A 16809-nucleotide genomic window follows, 5' to 3' on the forward strand; every position below is an offset into this window, starting at 1 on the left:
GTCCAGTGCACCAAGCCAAACCTGCTGATGCAGGTTCTCACTAATGACTTAATCAGGCTTCTTCCATGGTGTTAGTTTAAGGCGACTGACAATGCAATGAAGCAGAGCTATAAAACATGATATTGCAAGGTGGGGTAATTTTTCTTTTGAGGATTCTCTTCCCCTCCTCCAACCTTACAGGGTTGAGCAGAACCTGCAGCACTGAAGATGTGGCTTCTTCCTGTGCATGTACATACCTGAGGCTAGTTCAAGTCTGTGGGGTAAATGAATAAGCTTATAGAGGGTATTTTCCTATCCAGAACATATGTAGAAAAACTATTTCATCATATTGTGTATCTCCAAAGATCCATTTTCTGCAAAACTTTTAACTATATGTTTGTATGTTTTCAACTGTATGTTTTATATATGCAGAATTTTGGACACTAGGAAAAGGTTTCTAGGGATTTGATCTCCCAAGTAGAGTTTCTCAAAGTTCCAACTCTTACCTAGTTATTAATTCTATCTTTGTGTTGTAGAATCATATTTTAGTTTTCTAAGGGTTGAGGGGGAATAAGACACTACTTTTTGGTGCATTGAAAATTATTGTATTCCCTTGTTACCTCAGGGCATGTTTAAACTAGTTCAGGAGAAGCTGAAGTCTTGTCTGGGATCTCAGAATGGCACTTTACAGTACTGCTGTATTAATTTCTTTATAACTGCTTTCTTATTTTTTTTAAATAAGCTTTTTTTAAAATAGTTAACTAAAATAACTGATGTTGGATGTAGCATATAATGAAATGGTATTCATTTTTCCCCCCCCAGATATTCGAAGTGAAAATACAAGTGTAAACCCTGGCATTTACAAAAGATGAAAGACATCGACATAGGAAAAGAGTACATTATACCCAGTCCTGGGTATAGAAGTGTGAGAGAGAGAGCCAACTCAGTGCAGCATGAAGAACAGGAAGGGTCAAAATTTCAGCATGCTAAATACAAGGTCAGTTTACTTTTTCATTATTTTTTCACTGTCTCTGCTTATTAAATTATGTGTAGCAGCTGCCTTTTTGCTGTGCCAGCTCAGTAAAGATTCATTACCTTGAAGGTCAATGATGAATATTCTTTCATGTCCTTAAGAGGTCACTCTAAGGAGTGCTATAGTTTTCCTAATAACAAAACTTACACTTAGAAGTGAAAAATGCTTAGTAAGGATTTTTAGTAAAAACAGAATAGTTTTCTTCTAGTGTTTTGCTCTTGATGAGACTCCAAGAAAAATGTAAGGTTTTAAACTTGAGAATGATTACAACTAAATGTAACTAGAGAAGAACTCAGCTCTAATCGTGCAGTGTTCAGTGTTGGCAGCTGAAACATTCTTAATTGTGCTCTGTTTATTAAAGGGTTATAATTTCAGAATGGATGTTTAGCATGCTCTAGTAGCAACATTACTTTCATCCAAGAGAGAAAAATAAGAATGTGGTGGGKTTTTTTTTTGTGCATCTGTATGCTTAGTATGCTGTGGTGCACTCATGATCACTTGTAGTTTACTCTTGAGAGCTGGTCTTGAAATAACCACTGTCCAAGAGCTGGTATGGCATTGCTCTGGGCTTGTCATTTTTCAAACTTTTTCCTCTGTGAAAAGAGTGCATGTACTGAACTGAAGTGTTATAAGGTGAGTAGATGCTTGGATAAATAAATGGAGTCTCTACACTGGTGAAAAGTATGGTCTGGAAGTGGTAACCTTTAACCTGTGCCAGTTCAAGATTGTTAAGGATAGTAACTACTTTGACCACTTACATTCTGAAATATTTTTCTTGTGTTCTGCTTTTAACATAAGTTTTCTTTGGAAAGTTATAGTAGAACATCTTGAAGCCAAAGTAATAAAGGTAATGCTGGCTATGTCTGAACTGAGAGGTGACAAGGTGCTTGCAAATGTGCTAAACATTCTGTATAGGTTACCTGTGACAGCTCTGCTGTATGAGGGTTGGAAGTAAGGGAACTTATTTGTGTGGAAGAAGTGTGATGATTTTTTTTTTCTTCCTAAGAAGTTTGATTTCCCCCCCACACACCTTATACTGGATACTGAGATACAATGTACTTCAAATTAAAGCCCTTGGTGAAACAAGATAAGCCTAAAGGGAATTGGTTGGTCAGGTGATTTTAATGTGGGCTAATAATGCTGCATTGCTCTCTGGAGACTGGAGTGATCTGCTCTGCAGCAGGCTGTATGCAGYTTGTAATTGTAGGCCCTGCAGCTCTTGGTGTCCCTGCAGGGCTCTATGACTCAGCAATCTGTTGCTGATAGTATTCAGTGGAAGACAGAGCATCTGATTGCATTAAAGCAGACACTGGTGCTGAATTGGGAACCCTCTGGAGTCAGTGCAGCTTCTTTTCAGCACTTATGTTATATAATTGGCTTACCATGCAGTCCACATCATCCAGTGGTAGAACAGCTCTGTCAAATTGTTGATGACAACAGTGATGCCATTGGTGGGTTGCTCTATCTTTCAAGCAGTGGGAGTGGAGTTGCACAGTAATCATAGCATGATGTCTCTTATTACCAGTCTGCATCTTCTGATCATGTTGATGCTTGGATCCTCTGATCATGTTGATGCCTGATACAACTTCTGAGGATGAAAACCTGCTTACAAATGTGCTAGACATTCTGTGTAGGTTACCTGTGACAGCTCTGCTGTATGAGGACTGGAAATAGGGGAACTCACTCAGGACCACTTGGCTGTGGTCCTCATAGCATCTTTTACCTCAGTCTTTTAAGTGAATGAAACTGAACAGTATTTTTTTTCTGAAGGCTGGAAACAAGCTAAGCCCTGCACATCTCTATAGCATGGCATAAAATCTCAAATTTGGAGACAGCTGCAGGTCAGCTTAACCATGAATTGCTATGCTCCTGCTTTCCCTTCTGTATTTGTTAATAGACTTTGATGCCTGTGATTACTGGGTAGTAGGTCCAGGTAACTGAGCTTCCTGCAAAGTAAGGAATCTGTAGGATTTGTAATTACTGATGCAAGAATATGGTTTTCCCCACCCTTACCTGGATCTTTAACTGCCTTGATTACTTTGATTAGGGGGAGGAATGTATTTTAATTTATTGATGGAATCAGCCAGTTCTGACAAATGGGTACTGTGGTATTTTACTTGTTAGTCATCTAGTTCAATATGCTGGGATTGAGTTAACTGTTTGGTTCTAACGTTTTGTACTCTCTTTCACTAGCTTTGTTGCTTGGATGTATATAATCTATAAACACAAGAACAACACCGAATTTACTGTATATGAGTGGGATTAAATCCTGCTGACTTGCAGAATGGTGACATTAAATAAAAGGAGCTGTCTTAACACCTTATCTAAATCACATGTTCATACTTGTTTTGTATACCAAGCATTTTCCTCTCTAGTTGAAATAAACACTAATTGCAACAGCACTCCTGGCCTTATCATTTAGTATGTTTTATTCTTCTGGTAACGAAGGTGAGTAAAGACTTCATTTTCTTCATAAGGCTGACCTTTGCCTGTTGGGTCACATACTTGCTCTCTTCCTGTAACAAAAAGGTGCAAGCTTCAGCTTGGCTGTGAAGAAAACTAACCTTTCAAGGGAGCAAGTGGCTACGTTTTTTACTGCTTGAGCTTTTGTTAAACCTGAGACTGGGTCAGGTTCTTGAGCTGGTTTCTTGGACACATGTTAGTTCCGGTATCAGCTGGTGACAGAACACAATGGAGGCCTGGTGAGGAAAGATGAGACCGCAGCAGCTCAAATGCAGAGAGGTCAAGTTATAGTGGTACTCTGTCCTTTGGGCAACTGAGTCCAGTGTGCCACCAAAAGAGCTTTTGGGACTCCCAAGTTTCTTGTAAAGTGTATAGTTCAGGATTTGAACTAGTTTGACTAGAAAATGATACTTCTAAGCATATTCTGTTRCATATAACAAGGTAAAGCTGCGAGTAGATTAAGGCTGTTATTTCATGACTGATTTCATTTCTTAGTATATTTTTACTGCAACAGTCCAAACTCATATGACTGTGTGGCAGACTTCTTGCCAATATGTTATTCCTGTCTGTCACAGAAGGAGGTAGACTAACAGAAGCAGCATGTTCCTTTATCCTCTTCATTGGAAGCTCTGTAGTTCAGGGAACACTGGTCAATGATCAGAATGGGTGACCACTTCCAGCAGGGCTGCAGTTACCTTTGACCAATGAATAGCATGACTTTCAGGCAATAACAGGGGGACTTTGGTATTACTGCATTTTTATATACGCTTCCTGAACTGAAGTGGAAGAGATTAAAGATCCAGCTTAGGCCATCAGCTGTAGATGAAAGACCTATTGTACTGCTGAGCCAAGGTCCCCAAACTATTTCTATGTATTGCTTTTTATCTTACATAAAGGTTATGCTTAACTTTACCCTGCCAAAACCTCTGTACTGTTGTTCAGGGTTCCTGTCCAAAGAAGGTTAAAACTGACTCTTCATAACTGTAATGGAAGAATTAACTTTTTTATTAGGAGCACAAGTGCTGTTCAATCATGACTTTAAAGATTGCTACTTAGAAAAACAGAAGCTTTTAAGCAGGGTTCTTGGACTCACAAATTCAAATTACAGTGCAATAAGTAGGTCTAATTCAACATTTGTGATGCTTAATGGGAATATTGCTAAATAAATTTGACTCCCTAAAATAGTTAGGCACTTTGGGACTGAAATTCATGAAACAGTTCTTATTCACCTTGTGAATGAATACATTCCCCTCATGAATGTGTCTGCAGTGTGCTCTTGTAATTGTTTTTTGATCTTTGAAGAGATCTTAATGTAGCGCTCTAAACAGAGTATTAGCTACACATGCCCCATGCATAATATCATACCAGTTGGGCTTATTGTCTGTGGAGGCACTAATCTAAATGGAGATAACTTCTAGGTGTACTTGCTGCTTAGCRCTATACACAGTAAGTATTTATGTGAAAAGCTGTTGTATTAATAGTGAAGAAAAACTAAGGGATATTTTTGAAATACTGGTATCTACTTGTGGCTGTAGGATTGTGCCTTTAGGATTCTTTGGTCTCGGAATACTAGCATGCTCTTAAACACAATTATTTCAGATGTAACTTTATTTCTTCCTCTAATGGAAGTGATATACCCTGAGGAAGAGAGCAGACCCCATTGTGTCCATGAAATCTTCTATAAAATGACAGATGAAGAAGGGAAATTTGTTCTGAAAGTGGTTTTGGGATAGGCTCTTTTCAAATACAGATCTCCTAATTGTTCRTTTGATGGAACAGCAGGCAGATGAGTTTTGCTCCTCCCTTTTAAATTAAGAGCAACTGAAGATGAAGCTTATCATTCTCATGTTATGCAATGCTTTTGAACTTCACTCTTAATTCCACAGTCTGACAGTGCTAGGGTACAAATTCACAAATAAAATGCTCCAAGCAGTTATTAAGTTCTGACTAGAATACAGTGTTTAGCATTGGGTTCTTGCTGCTGGAGCATGATGACTGTACTTCAGATTTATTGCTGATACCAGCTGCTGTGTTTGAAGATGTTGGGCTGTGTTGACCATAGAGGTCACTTAAAACATGCAGGGAAAAACATGTTGCTATGTTACCTACATGAAACCTTACTAACATTCCTGTCTTCATCTTGATCTCTTATTTTTCAGGTTTGTCTCAATTTTTGCCAAAGACGGCAGAGAATGTGGTCAGAAGTTGCTGGAGTAGACTTAAATCCTTTAAGCATTGATAACTTTGTCTCTCTCCAATAGTCAGATCAACCTAAGCTGTGGAGCTTCTGAAGTGTCTGAACAGCTGTGCTATAGAGATGTTCAGCAATAGGAACATCAGTATAGCTTGGCTACTAGGGGCCTGCCCTGAGCATGTAGTGCCAAGCCAACTCAACAGCTTATAAGTTTCTAATCATAGCCAGAGTGGTTAGGTATCTCTGCATTTTTCCAGAAGATTCATACTTTCATAACCTAGTGTGAATGTTAAGTACTTTTAAAATCACTTGCCAAGAAGGCTCTCGTGGGTTGTGGGGATCCTGAACTGACCTCTGCACAGAAAGATACTGCTACATTGTTGGTTTATAGGTTACAGCTAGAAGCTGCAGTAGTCTCAGTTGCTGCCAGTGTTCACTATATTAGAAGGTAAAACTGCACCTGAATACTTGGTCAGAATGACTAGCAGAGTGCTAGATTCAGTTTAACTGCCACCAGGCAGTTGTGGCGTATCATTGCTGTTTGGCTATGCTGGAAGTGATGTACAAGAACAGAGCAAATGTGACTGGATTTATGTGCATTTCTGAGACTTGGAACTGCTGCCATCCTACCTGCATTTCTATGGCTACAGTAGCAGCTTGAGGGTCTCTTTTCTGTTAGTAACAGACTGCATACACACACAGAAGTGTATCAGATCTGTTACCTGTAGGCTGAAAGTCTAATACTGTAGGTAGTAAGCAGCTGAATTAGTAGGGAATTTGGGTGATTCAGTGGCTAAGTCAATTCTGTGGACAGTGCCCTCAAGAGGTGCTGCATGTCCTTGTTCCCTTCGTGGACATGGACAAAGCTTTAATGGACCAGTAAGTATATGGTGCAGTTAATAAGAACAAAGCATAACACAGACTATACAATTCCTTTATTTATACTGGAGTCCTTCTCTGATTCTTCTATGATGTCTGGATGTGTAGTATGGTGGAGAGAAAGTATAGGAAACTGGAGCTGACCAGGCTGAATGTCCATCTTCAGAGGAATGCCTTTCCTCTAGGGTTTACTACTTCAGATAATTCCTAATGGGTGATCATCTGCACAATGAAATGCCAGTAGGCTGAGAGGCCCTTTAAACAAAAGGAAATCACTGGCACAGGCCATTGTAGGAGACCTCTGGGAAGAATTGGCTGACATAATGTATTGCAGTGAGAGGAGGGATATGGCAGGAAAGAATAAAGGAAGAAGGGTAAATGGAGGCAGGGTCTAGGGGTGAAGGTAGATTAGAACTGGAGTATTTCATCCCCCATGCTGAAGGAAACAAGAGTGAATGGGTAAAACAGTCTGAAGGGCAGCATTCTTCAAATGCAATTTCAGTGACCTAACTGCCCTGATACCTGGTGATACCTTTGCTAAAGCTATAGAGAATTTTCCTTTTATAAATTTGSATGGTATTCAACATTTGACTAGTGCATGGGAAGGAAAGGAAGGAAGACTAACTTCTGCCTTCCTCAGCACTTTACTTTGACTTACAATTGTACAACCTCCAAGTGTTTGAGGTGAGTACACAGTGCAGCTGTAGTGGGAGCTTGTAAAATGCTCTAAAGTTCAATCTTGAACTACTGTTTTAATGATTCTTTCAGAAACCTATCTCTAGATCTTGACTTCTATTCTTCTTAAGAGTCTTCATTGAGATAAAATAACCTAATGAACTCAGGAAGGCAAATATCTAGATAAGTGAGGTGCCAACATACTGAAGATGTGCCTTTTTTCTCTAAAAAGTTAACATTTTAATAATTAAATGTCAAATGAAAGCTGAATTTTAAAATCCATATTGTCAATAGTTCTGTTCTTTGAAGACTTGATCATAAATTAGACTGATGCATGCAAAGCAAAGATGCATGCTACTTACTGCAAATCAATTTCATGATGTGCTCAAGGAACTAAGCTTGTTACCTTAATTAGAATCATGTTCTGTCAAGTTGTTTTACTGTTTCTAGTTAAACTTCTGGCACTACTGAAGAACATACTAACTTGATACTGAAGTGCCTTGACCTGATTGTTGGTGAATGTTTCATAATGATTTTGAATTGGTGATGTTATCTCTACCCTGCTGCTTCTATTTACCTCTACTTACTAGCAGCTAAGAACAGAGCATATTCATCAGCCAGTCAATTTTTAAAAGCTCCCCTGGAACTCAGAGGTAACTAACTGTATGAAAGATCTTAGATTTAGCAATAGGAGGGACAAAAAGGCCAAATCCCTCCTTGTGCAAGGCACTCTTTGGTATCCTGGCTTATTTATGGTTTCTCATTAAGTCAACCGTTTTCATTAACGCACTAGCCATCCTTTGTCTAAAGTCTTAGTCACATGATAAAATCTTAAATCTGGCCACCTGCTAATGTTGTCTTTGACTGCTSTCTACTGTTGTTGCTGTATCCAGAGCAGACTTGTAAGCCAGCCTACTCATGTCCAAAGGTAGGCAAGGAGCCGATTCAGCTGTCACTGAAGGAAAGCTTGCAGTATCTTTTCCATTATAGGATTTTAGTGTTTGAGGCGTTCTGCCCCTATGGTCTTAAAATCCTACACTAAAGAATCTTTAAGAACTACCATAAGCAGCTAGTAGAACTGTCCAAGCTTGATTTGAAATGAGACAAATGACTTGTATGCAGGAAGTACTGGTACCTTGAGGTACTGAGAGGGTAATTAATTTTTGAACATCCATATTCTAGTACTAAGGAATAGTCAGCTAAAGTCCTGGACTGTATGCTGTGAACACTGTCCCATAAATGAAACTTGTATTTCATTCCCATTTGAGAACTAACTTCTGAGCTGAAAGAGATGCATCAAAGTTGCCCTATATTTGGAGTCCCGGGTGTTCTCTTTGAGCTTACTAATTGTTCATTCTTCACTTGGGTTGGGTTGCCTCTTGCATCTGGAAGCATAAGTTGGTACAGGAAAGGGAATAAATTGTGTTGCATCAGGCTGGGTAAATGCTGTGATTTCAAGGCTTGTGCTGTCGTTCACTGGTTTCATTCCACAGAAACTTGAGTCTAAAGAATCTTTAGATGTTCCTGATGTTGTACTAAATTAACCAGTACACCTTCTGCTGTGACCCAGCTCAGACATAGCCTGTTTGAAGAATGCCTCCAGCATCCTGCAGTTTTTTGCATGTAGCCCAAGAAAATACATGAGCAAGTCAGGAGCCAAATATTCAGCCTTAGTGGAGGCTAATATGCTTAGTGAGGAGTTTAGTTTCCCAGCTTTGTGGTCAGCACACATCTGGGGAGCTAACTTTAAAGGGCAACTTATTGTTAAGGCAGATCATTATTTCTCATTCCACAGGGGTCTGCATTACTGTATTGTTAGTGTACATGAATTGTAGCTCAAGTTCTGGATGAACAGTGTACAGTTTCAACTCTGAGTGAATGCCTTATTTAATTACCTGATCATGAATGGTAGATTTAATGCAAAACAGTATGGAAGAAACTATACTCAGCAAGGACTCTGTGCATGGAATAGAAATGCTCAGTCTACAGCTGTCCTGACTGGAACATTTGGATCTGTCACAAGCATACCTATGCTGAGCTTGTTTGGCTACAGAGCCTTGATATCAGTGCCAGGTGTTACTGGGAGACTCCTCTAATCTGAGGATGTATAAGCTCAGGTTAGCTTTAAAACTGATTCAAATGCCAACTTCAACTTCTGCTAATTCTAGCTCAGAAATGAGCAACTGTGGATGTCTTGTGTAATGAGGCTACATGCAACTGGTTGGAGTGAATGACTTTTTTTTTAGGTTGAATTTTGGAACTCTTGTGGCAAGTCGGAGCACAGCTGAAGAGCTGATGAGCTTTTCACTTAAGAATATAGCACAGCTGCACTTGTTTCTAGGTTTGGATGAGTGGTTGGTAAACACTCCCCCTTCCCCCAGTAGCAGAAGCTGAGAAGATGACAGACATGAGCTTTCATTTACACCCCACTCCTCAGAAGGCAAACAAAAATGGAGGCCCTAATCTCTTGATTTGTTTGTTACAGCAGTTCTGGAAGCTGTAACCAGAATTACTAAGTATTGAAAGCTGCCTGGTAGTCTCTTCCATCTGGTACTATGTGAGCTTAACTGTGCTGCTTCTACTTTACAATCAATGCATACAAGGCTGAATGACTCCCTCTGTGCCCACTGTCAGTGACGTAGTCTGCTGCTTCCTGCCCCTGCTTCAGTGAGGCAGCTGGTATATGGATGGATAATAAACTAGTCCTAAATAGGCTCATGTTCTCGTCAGGGTATTATAAAGCATTCTAGCTACAAAGTAGGCTGGGCATCTAATGCTGCAAATCTCCTTATTACTACTTTTATARATTAAAGTACACTGCATCAAATCTGGAGTGAGAAAGGACTGCCTTCTCAGTGGAGCATGAAGTTGACAGCAATTTCTACTTCAGACAGGGGCAGATATGACAATGTTGAGAACTGCAGGCCTACATACCTCCTTTCTAGCTACTCCTGGATTCAGTCACTTCCAGAAATCTGGACAGCAATGCTTTGGGGATCACATGTGCTACCTGCAAAACCAGTACATAAAAATTGTAACCCCTTTCAAGTGTGGATATGCCTGAAGAGAGCGAGAGGAATTTCTGGGAAGAAGGATGCAACTAAAACTTCTAAGTATCTCTTCTTGGAATCTTGTGCTATTTTTAATTATCCTGAAGCTAAATGGAACAGTTGCTTGTATTCTTTTCCAGCCTTTGAAAACTAATTTTGTTTGAAGCATCAGTCCTATAATAAAGAAATAAAGCCTGTTAAATACTTAAATTGCTGTTTAGCCCAACATCTGTTAGGCAGGAGTAGAGAGCTGTCTTAATTCCACTCCTCCCCACATACCTACTGATTCTTGAGCTCTGTTGTGCTGATCTGTTAGTTCCCCTTTTACCTCTTGTTACCAGGAACTTAAATGTGGGAGTGAGGCCTGGTGATCCCTGCCTTGAAAGGGATCTTAAGATCTAACTGTAACTTATTTACAAGGTGGGGGTTCCTGTTCTGCAGCATTGCCAACATTAGAATTCTTCATTTTACTATATAAATAAAGCAATTGTAACTCCCTATAATAAACCAACTGTAGCAGCTTTTCTGTTCTATAGCAGCTGTAAAGGCTAGTGGAAGAAGATTTCACGTCTGCTGTAGTTTCCTCTGTGCTGCAGGGAAGAAGCTAGATCTCCTCTCATTTTAATGCTGGTCACTTGAGTCCTGGAAGACATTCTCTCTTGTGAAAGAGGCCATAGTTAGCTGGTGGGTGGGATTTGGCTTTTGGTGTGCATACAAAGCCTATTCTTGTCTGCAAGAGCAGAGGGTGGAAAGGCTGTTGTACTTGGCCTTCAGGCCTCTCTGGTTTTATTACAGTCATCCTATGCTATGGTTGCCAGCCAATAAATTGCTACTATATCTCTCAAATATGAGATTGCCTGTGTGGAAGGCTGGCACCTTACTCTTTTCTCATATCTACAACTGTCTTCCTCCCTTCTCCTGTAACCTCACCATGCTCATGTGGATAAAGGTTCATGTTTCTTGCTTAGTGGGTATTTAAATGTTTCTTCATATTCCTTCCACTTGTAAGGTTTGTTTGCCTTCCTGCCTAATCTTCCTGGTGCCTCTTTTGCTTCTTAGTTAACTGAATTTGTCTTGCTTCCCTTTGATATCTTGTAAATTTGACAACTTTGTAGTTCAGTTACTAGATCTAAATGTTCTTGACCCTTTACTGTGACCTTGAAATGTGGACTGTACAACTGGTACTTCTGTCTGCTTGTATGAGCAATTCTTTCTCTTTGCCTTGAACCACTTTTCCTTTCCTTGCCTAGCTTTTCTATTATGGCATGTCTTGAGCCAAGCATGGCCCTATTCTGGCTTTTCCTCAAGTTACCTTCTATAGCTACCAGCAGTATGATCGATTTATTGACCTTAGTTAAGGAAACAGTGATGAAAAGYGTTGGTAGGGTTTTGTTTCCTTTGCCCTAGTTTGCAAAGGGAGGCCACTCAGAGAGGGACAGATCTCCTCTACGGTAGCAGCATGAGCTTCTCTTTCCCTGCTTATCTTTTTGCTAACTGTTGAGGTTTAAGAATGAGACAAGATCGCAGGTGTGTGGCAATAACTTCAGAATTTTCTCAATGGCTTACGGCTAGGGCTTAAAGCTTGAACTATATTGCTCCTTCAGTTAATTTTCCCAGTTATCTGTTGAATTATATTGACCTGTACCCAGATATGCTACAGCTTCACCAAACCTGGAGAGCAATGCCATCACCTTTTCTTAGGGGATCTGCCCACAGGTTTGAAAACTTCGTATAAAGTCCGTTGTCTCTTACTAAGAGACACTGAGCAAATGATCCCTATTTGCTCTCTGATGTGTGTTTAATAAGCCATGCTATCCTATGTGAATTTGTGGTTTTCCCATTTATAGTCCATTTATACATTTGAACTTTACAGTATCCTATGATAGAGAATTCTGAATTTAAAATTCACCAAATACCTCCATTCTTTTGTTACAAAAACAGTTGGTGATCATTTTTTGTCCTCTTTGTGCCATTCGTGATTTCATAGACCTTTCAAATACTTGTGCCTTTTTTCCCTCCTCCTACTTGGCTGAAGAGTTGCAATGCTTTATCATTGTGCAGAAGCTATGCTAACCCCAGCTGTTCTCCTTGCTGATAGTCATTTTAAGTATAATATTCTTTTTGAGCTGAAACATCTGAGGATAGACTGTGATATTCAAAAAGGAGGCAAACCCTGGGAGATTTAAGTGTTGTAATAATGTCTTCTGCTTTATTCTATGTGTCTTTTCTAACAAATTTTCATCATCCTTTTGCCTTTTTGATGGTGCTGAGCAGTGAACTGCTGTTTTTTGAGAAATGCCTCAACAACTCTATGACTTTTTTTTTGTTCCTGGTTAGTGATATCTGACTTTTTCTGAGTATTTCTTTGCATTTATTGATGGGAAGGGGTTATCACCTGTTATATTATTTCTGTTGGCATTAATAAGCTGGTGAATCGTGCCTACTGGTCTTTGGTATCATAGCCATGGTTTCTTAGACATACATTTCAGTAACAGTGCTGGAGCCTATTATGTTACATTGCTGATGACTTCTTCAAGGTTTTAGTTGGCAAGAAAACCAAATTTGCTGACAATCAGAATGTTGTCAGTTGATGAACACTTAAAAACGTAATAGGAGTTTGGAAACCTAAGGTTAACAGTGTTTTTTATATTAGTGTTTTACTCTAGAAACTACATTGTTTAAAAACTGCATTTCTCATTACTGAACTCTGCATGCTTTTAAGATTTCTCTAATACAAGACAAAATTGTAGGGTATTTTTTAGAGCCTTGTTATGTAGTGGTGTAACATGTTTGTTTCTTGAGTTGTATATATGGGATTTTAACAATTTTGCTAATCTTGTGACATTCAGAGTCTTCCTGCCCACATGTTTTCACTTATACTTCGCTGTATGTCAAGATATTATAAATGCCTTTCAAAGGGAGTCACTTTCTAAAAGCTGTGGAGGGGGGGAGGTTGTTTTGTTGTTTTCTTTTGAATCAATAAATCTCTCCCCTTTCTGCAGTGAAAGCTCTGTTGAGCAACTCTTCAGAGTGTAATTATTTCCAAAGTGAGTGTTTAGGAACTTTGTCTTTGAACTATCTAAAAATGAAGTGTTGTATAATTGGACTTTCTTACCAAAAAAGCTCCTCTTGTCTGTAAATGATGAAAAGCTTTACATTTATGCTGTTTTTGATTTTTTGGATGACTCTTTTGAAGTGTAGGCCCGTGTTGTAATGACAGCAGGTAGCTCTACTCTGAAAAGCAGTAATTCTGTGAATAACCTGTGGTGGAGTTTATCAGCAATAGGCTGTTTGGGCAGATCTGTCTGGCTTTCATGCAGATGGATAGCACAGCAAACTAGCTATAAATTCCACTACTGTACTCAGAAAAGCTGCAGTGCAAAGCTTTTTACCCCCCTGCCACATCCTGTGAGACATTTTTGGCTGGTCTCATATTTATGTTGCTTAGGTTAGATTTAGTGAGGAAGTATTGCCCTCAGTGAGTCAGTGATTGAATACAAATGACATGAGAAAACTAATTCAACCTTCAAGTGTTGCACATTTCTGAGTCGCTTTATGTATCATATTGTTGTTACATTCTTCTATTTTCTCATTGTTCAGCTGTCGTCTTTTGTAATCCTAGCGATAGATTTAGGTAATAAGTTTTCTGAGACAAGGACCATGGATTCTTTATGACAAACTTAGACAGTATTTTAGTATTTAAGTGAAGGACAGACTTATACCATTATCGGTTTCCTGTTCTGGCTCTTCACGTGAGTGAAAGCTATTTGGTGGCTTAATGTACTATGTACTTAGATGTTAACATAGTATGAGCTAAGTTTCAGACAAACAGTGACATTTCTGGGGGAAAAAAAACAGAACGAGAGGTTGGGAATTAAATGCTTGTTGATAACAGTCAGTGCTTTGTGGACATTGTGTTTTAAAGGAAGCTACAAGGTGGTTACAGTTGCTATTTTCAGAGAAATAAAATAACCTTGTTCTAGTAAGGCAACTAACATGGGTAAATATAGTATCTATTCTTGTGAGAGAGCCAGGAAGATTTTAAAGTCAGAACTGGGCTCATCCACAAAGTAGCTCAATTTCGGAGAACTAGAATACAAACAAGTAATATGACACTGCAATAAATAGTCAGTTACGTTACCAAAAGCAATACTGAGCCCTCTCTGAATATAGATAGCAAGTTCATGTCCTCAGATGCTTTTACCACATCTGACTTTTGATCAAAATGTTTATTTGAACTCTATAACATTTTGGCTTCTCTCTATCATTGCTATTTCCTTTCTCCTGTTAGAATTTACAGTCTGCATTTTGTTAAGGCTGTGGAAAGACTCTCTTGAGATACGGTTTGCTTTTTAAGCAATTCTTAATAAAGCTGCTGAGCTATTGAGAAGTATGTCTGGGAGCAGAAAGAATTCTTGTCTTTGTTTCCTTTACTTTAGGGGAAAAGCAATAAACATGTTAAACTATTTTTTCAGAATACATATTTATGTTTTTGATCGAATTCAAGGCATTTTTGAGGCAGAGCGTTTTAGAATTCTGAAAATAATTTGGCCTTTCTGTGGATATGAATATCTGAATTATGTTAAGAGGGCATAAGCTTATCAAGACTGTGTGTCTTAACTTTAGTGCATAAGCTAGTAACTGATTTCCTGAACTGATGAAGAATTGGCATTGTAAGATGCTTAGTTTCATAATTTTTCTCCATTGTATTTCCTTTCCCTGAAACATTTTATCCTGAGGCAAGATTCAAGACTTGGATAGACCAGCCTCACCTTGTCTGTCACTTATCCTTTGAATGCACAGGCACAATGCTGGCTGGCATTAATTTGTTACACAAACAGCAATTATATGATCTGTAATTCATATCTTTGCTCGTTCTCTAACGTATTTAAACAATGGTGACTGATGTTGCAATGATTTACAGTAGTAAGAGGTCTGAAGTTGCTGCAGTCAGGATTTGGGGAGTTCAAACACAGCTTTGATTTCTCACTATGCTGTCTGTCTTGTAAAAGCAGATAGAATGCCAGGATGCCTTAGAAGCAGCGGCTCGTGCGGAGGGCCTTCCGCTGGACACCTCCATGCACTCCCAGCTGAGAATGCTAGATGAAGAGCATCACAAGGGCAAATACCACCATGGCCTGAATGCACTGAAACCCATAAGGACTACTTCTAAGTAAGTCTTTAGGCTGAAGAAAAACTGATACAATGTCTGTTTTTCAAACCAATCATGAGGTAGGATTGCAGCTGTAGATCTGCTGACTGATACTGAAAACATCAGGATTTGTTTAGCAAGTACAGCTTGCTTAGGCCAGAYGGAACTTTGAGTACTTTCAATGGGAGGAGACTTTGATTTTCTTGGGGGTTACAATACTGTTTCCTTTTTCACGTGTCTGTTTTTTGTGGTTTTGTTTTTGTTTGTTTTTTTTTTTCTTTTAGACACCAACACCCTGTTGATAATGCTGGGCTTTTCTCCTGTATGACCTTCTCCTGGCTCACTCCTTTAGCCCAAAAAGCACACAAAAAAGGGGAATTGTTTATGGATGATGTATGGTCTTTGTCAAGGCATGAGTCTTCAGATGTCAACTGTAGAAGGTAGATGTGTATTGGTCCATATTATTCTCATATTTCCTTTTTTTATATGTTAATTTGTAGGCAATGATATGATATTGCCCTATAACAGCAGCACTGGTATTTTTGTTTTGCCTTTCTCCATCAGCGGAATGGAATTTAGTTTTTTATTCTGCGTAGACCGCTTCTTCCTGCTACATTTCCTGTGTAATCTCATTGATTTCTATGAATGCAGTAGAGGATTTTGTCTCCAGGAAGGTTTTGCAATTCCTTTTCTGATTTTGCCTGTTTAAACTTTGTTTTTTAAGCAAAGCGGTCTCTCAACAGTTAGCTTGAAAAAAACCTGGTACTGAAGTAATGGTAAATATTGAAACTAGCAAGGTGATTTGTATATGGATCAGATCTTGCAATTAGGCTAACCTGTTATGGCTAATGAGAATTTTTCTCGGGTTTTCACTCCACAAATCCTCTGCCAGATCAGAAAGGAAAGGTAGTGATAAGTCAATGACTKAAGAGGGCCAAAGAGACTTCAGGCAAAGCAAAATTCATCATTTTTCATTCCTCTCTTAGGAGGAAGTAACAAAGCCTAGAGATTTCAAGGCAGAAATACTTCTCTTCACCTTACAGAATGAACCATGTATTCATTTCTTTTTAAATTTAGTGATTTTATGTTTCTATTAGTTAGGAAATACTTGGAAATGTCACAGAGCAAGTGTCTGTGAGTTTGTACTGGTTACTGTGGTGAAAGATTTGTAACACGGCTTGTCTTTTTATTAGGCTGGAGAGATTGTGGCAAGAAGAACTGAAAGAAAATGGACCTGATGATGCTTCTCTCCGGAGGGTCGTGTGGATCTTTTGCCGCACCAGACTCATCATTTCCATAGTGTGTCTGATGATCACGCAGCTGGCAGGTTTTAGTGGACCAGTAAGTAATATCCATCCTTTTTTTTTTTTTTTTTTTTTTTACA

At 39.0% G+C, this 16809-nt stretch overlaps 1 protein-coding gene across 4 annotated transcripts in view; it reads left to right on the forward strand.

Annotated features, from left to right (window-relative positions):
* The first annotated feature begins 782 nt into the window (after nucleotides 1-782).
* Nucleotides 783-16809, forward strand: part of ABCC5 (ATP binding cassette subfamily C member 5) — a 49946-nt gene continuing 33919 nt past the window's right edge. For 2 of the 4 annotated variants that reach the window (XM_085325162.1, XM_085325164.1), the window contains exons 1-4: nucleotides 783-976; nucleotides 15286-15446; nucleotides 15710-15865; nucleotides 16619-16766. In XM_085325162.1, coding sequence (XP_085181288.1) covers nucleotides 848-976; nucleotides 15286-15446; nucleotides 15710-15865; nucleotides 16619-16766 — 594 coding nt within the window. In that variant the 5' untranslated portion in view covers nucleotides 783-847. The remainder of the gene's footprint in view (nucleotides 977-15285; nucleotides 15447-15709; nucleotides 15866-16618; nucleotides 16767-16809) is intronic. The other 2 variants (XM_085325163.1, XM_085325165.1) reach the window with 1 other exon arrangement.

The sequence above is a fragment of the Rhea americana genome, unplaced genomic scaffold (genome assembly GCF_003343005.1).
Source record: "Rhea americana isolate MKP2758 unplaced genomic scaffold, rheAme1 scaffold_96, whole genome shotgun sequence".
In the NCBI taxonomy this organism is placed as follows: domain Eukaryota; kingdom Metazoa; phylum Chordata; class Aves; order Rheiformes; family Rheidae; genus Rhea; species Rhea americana.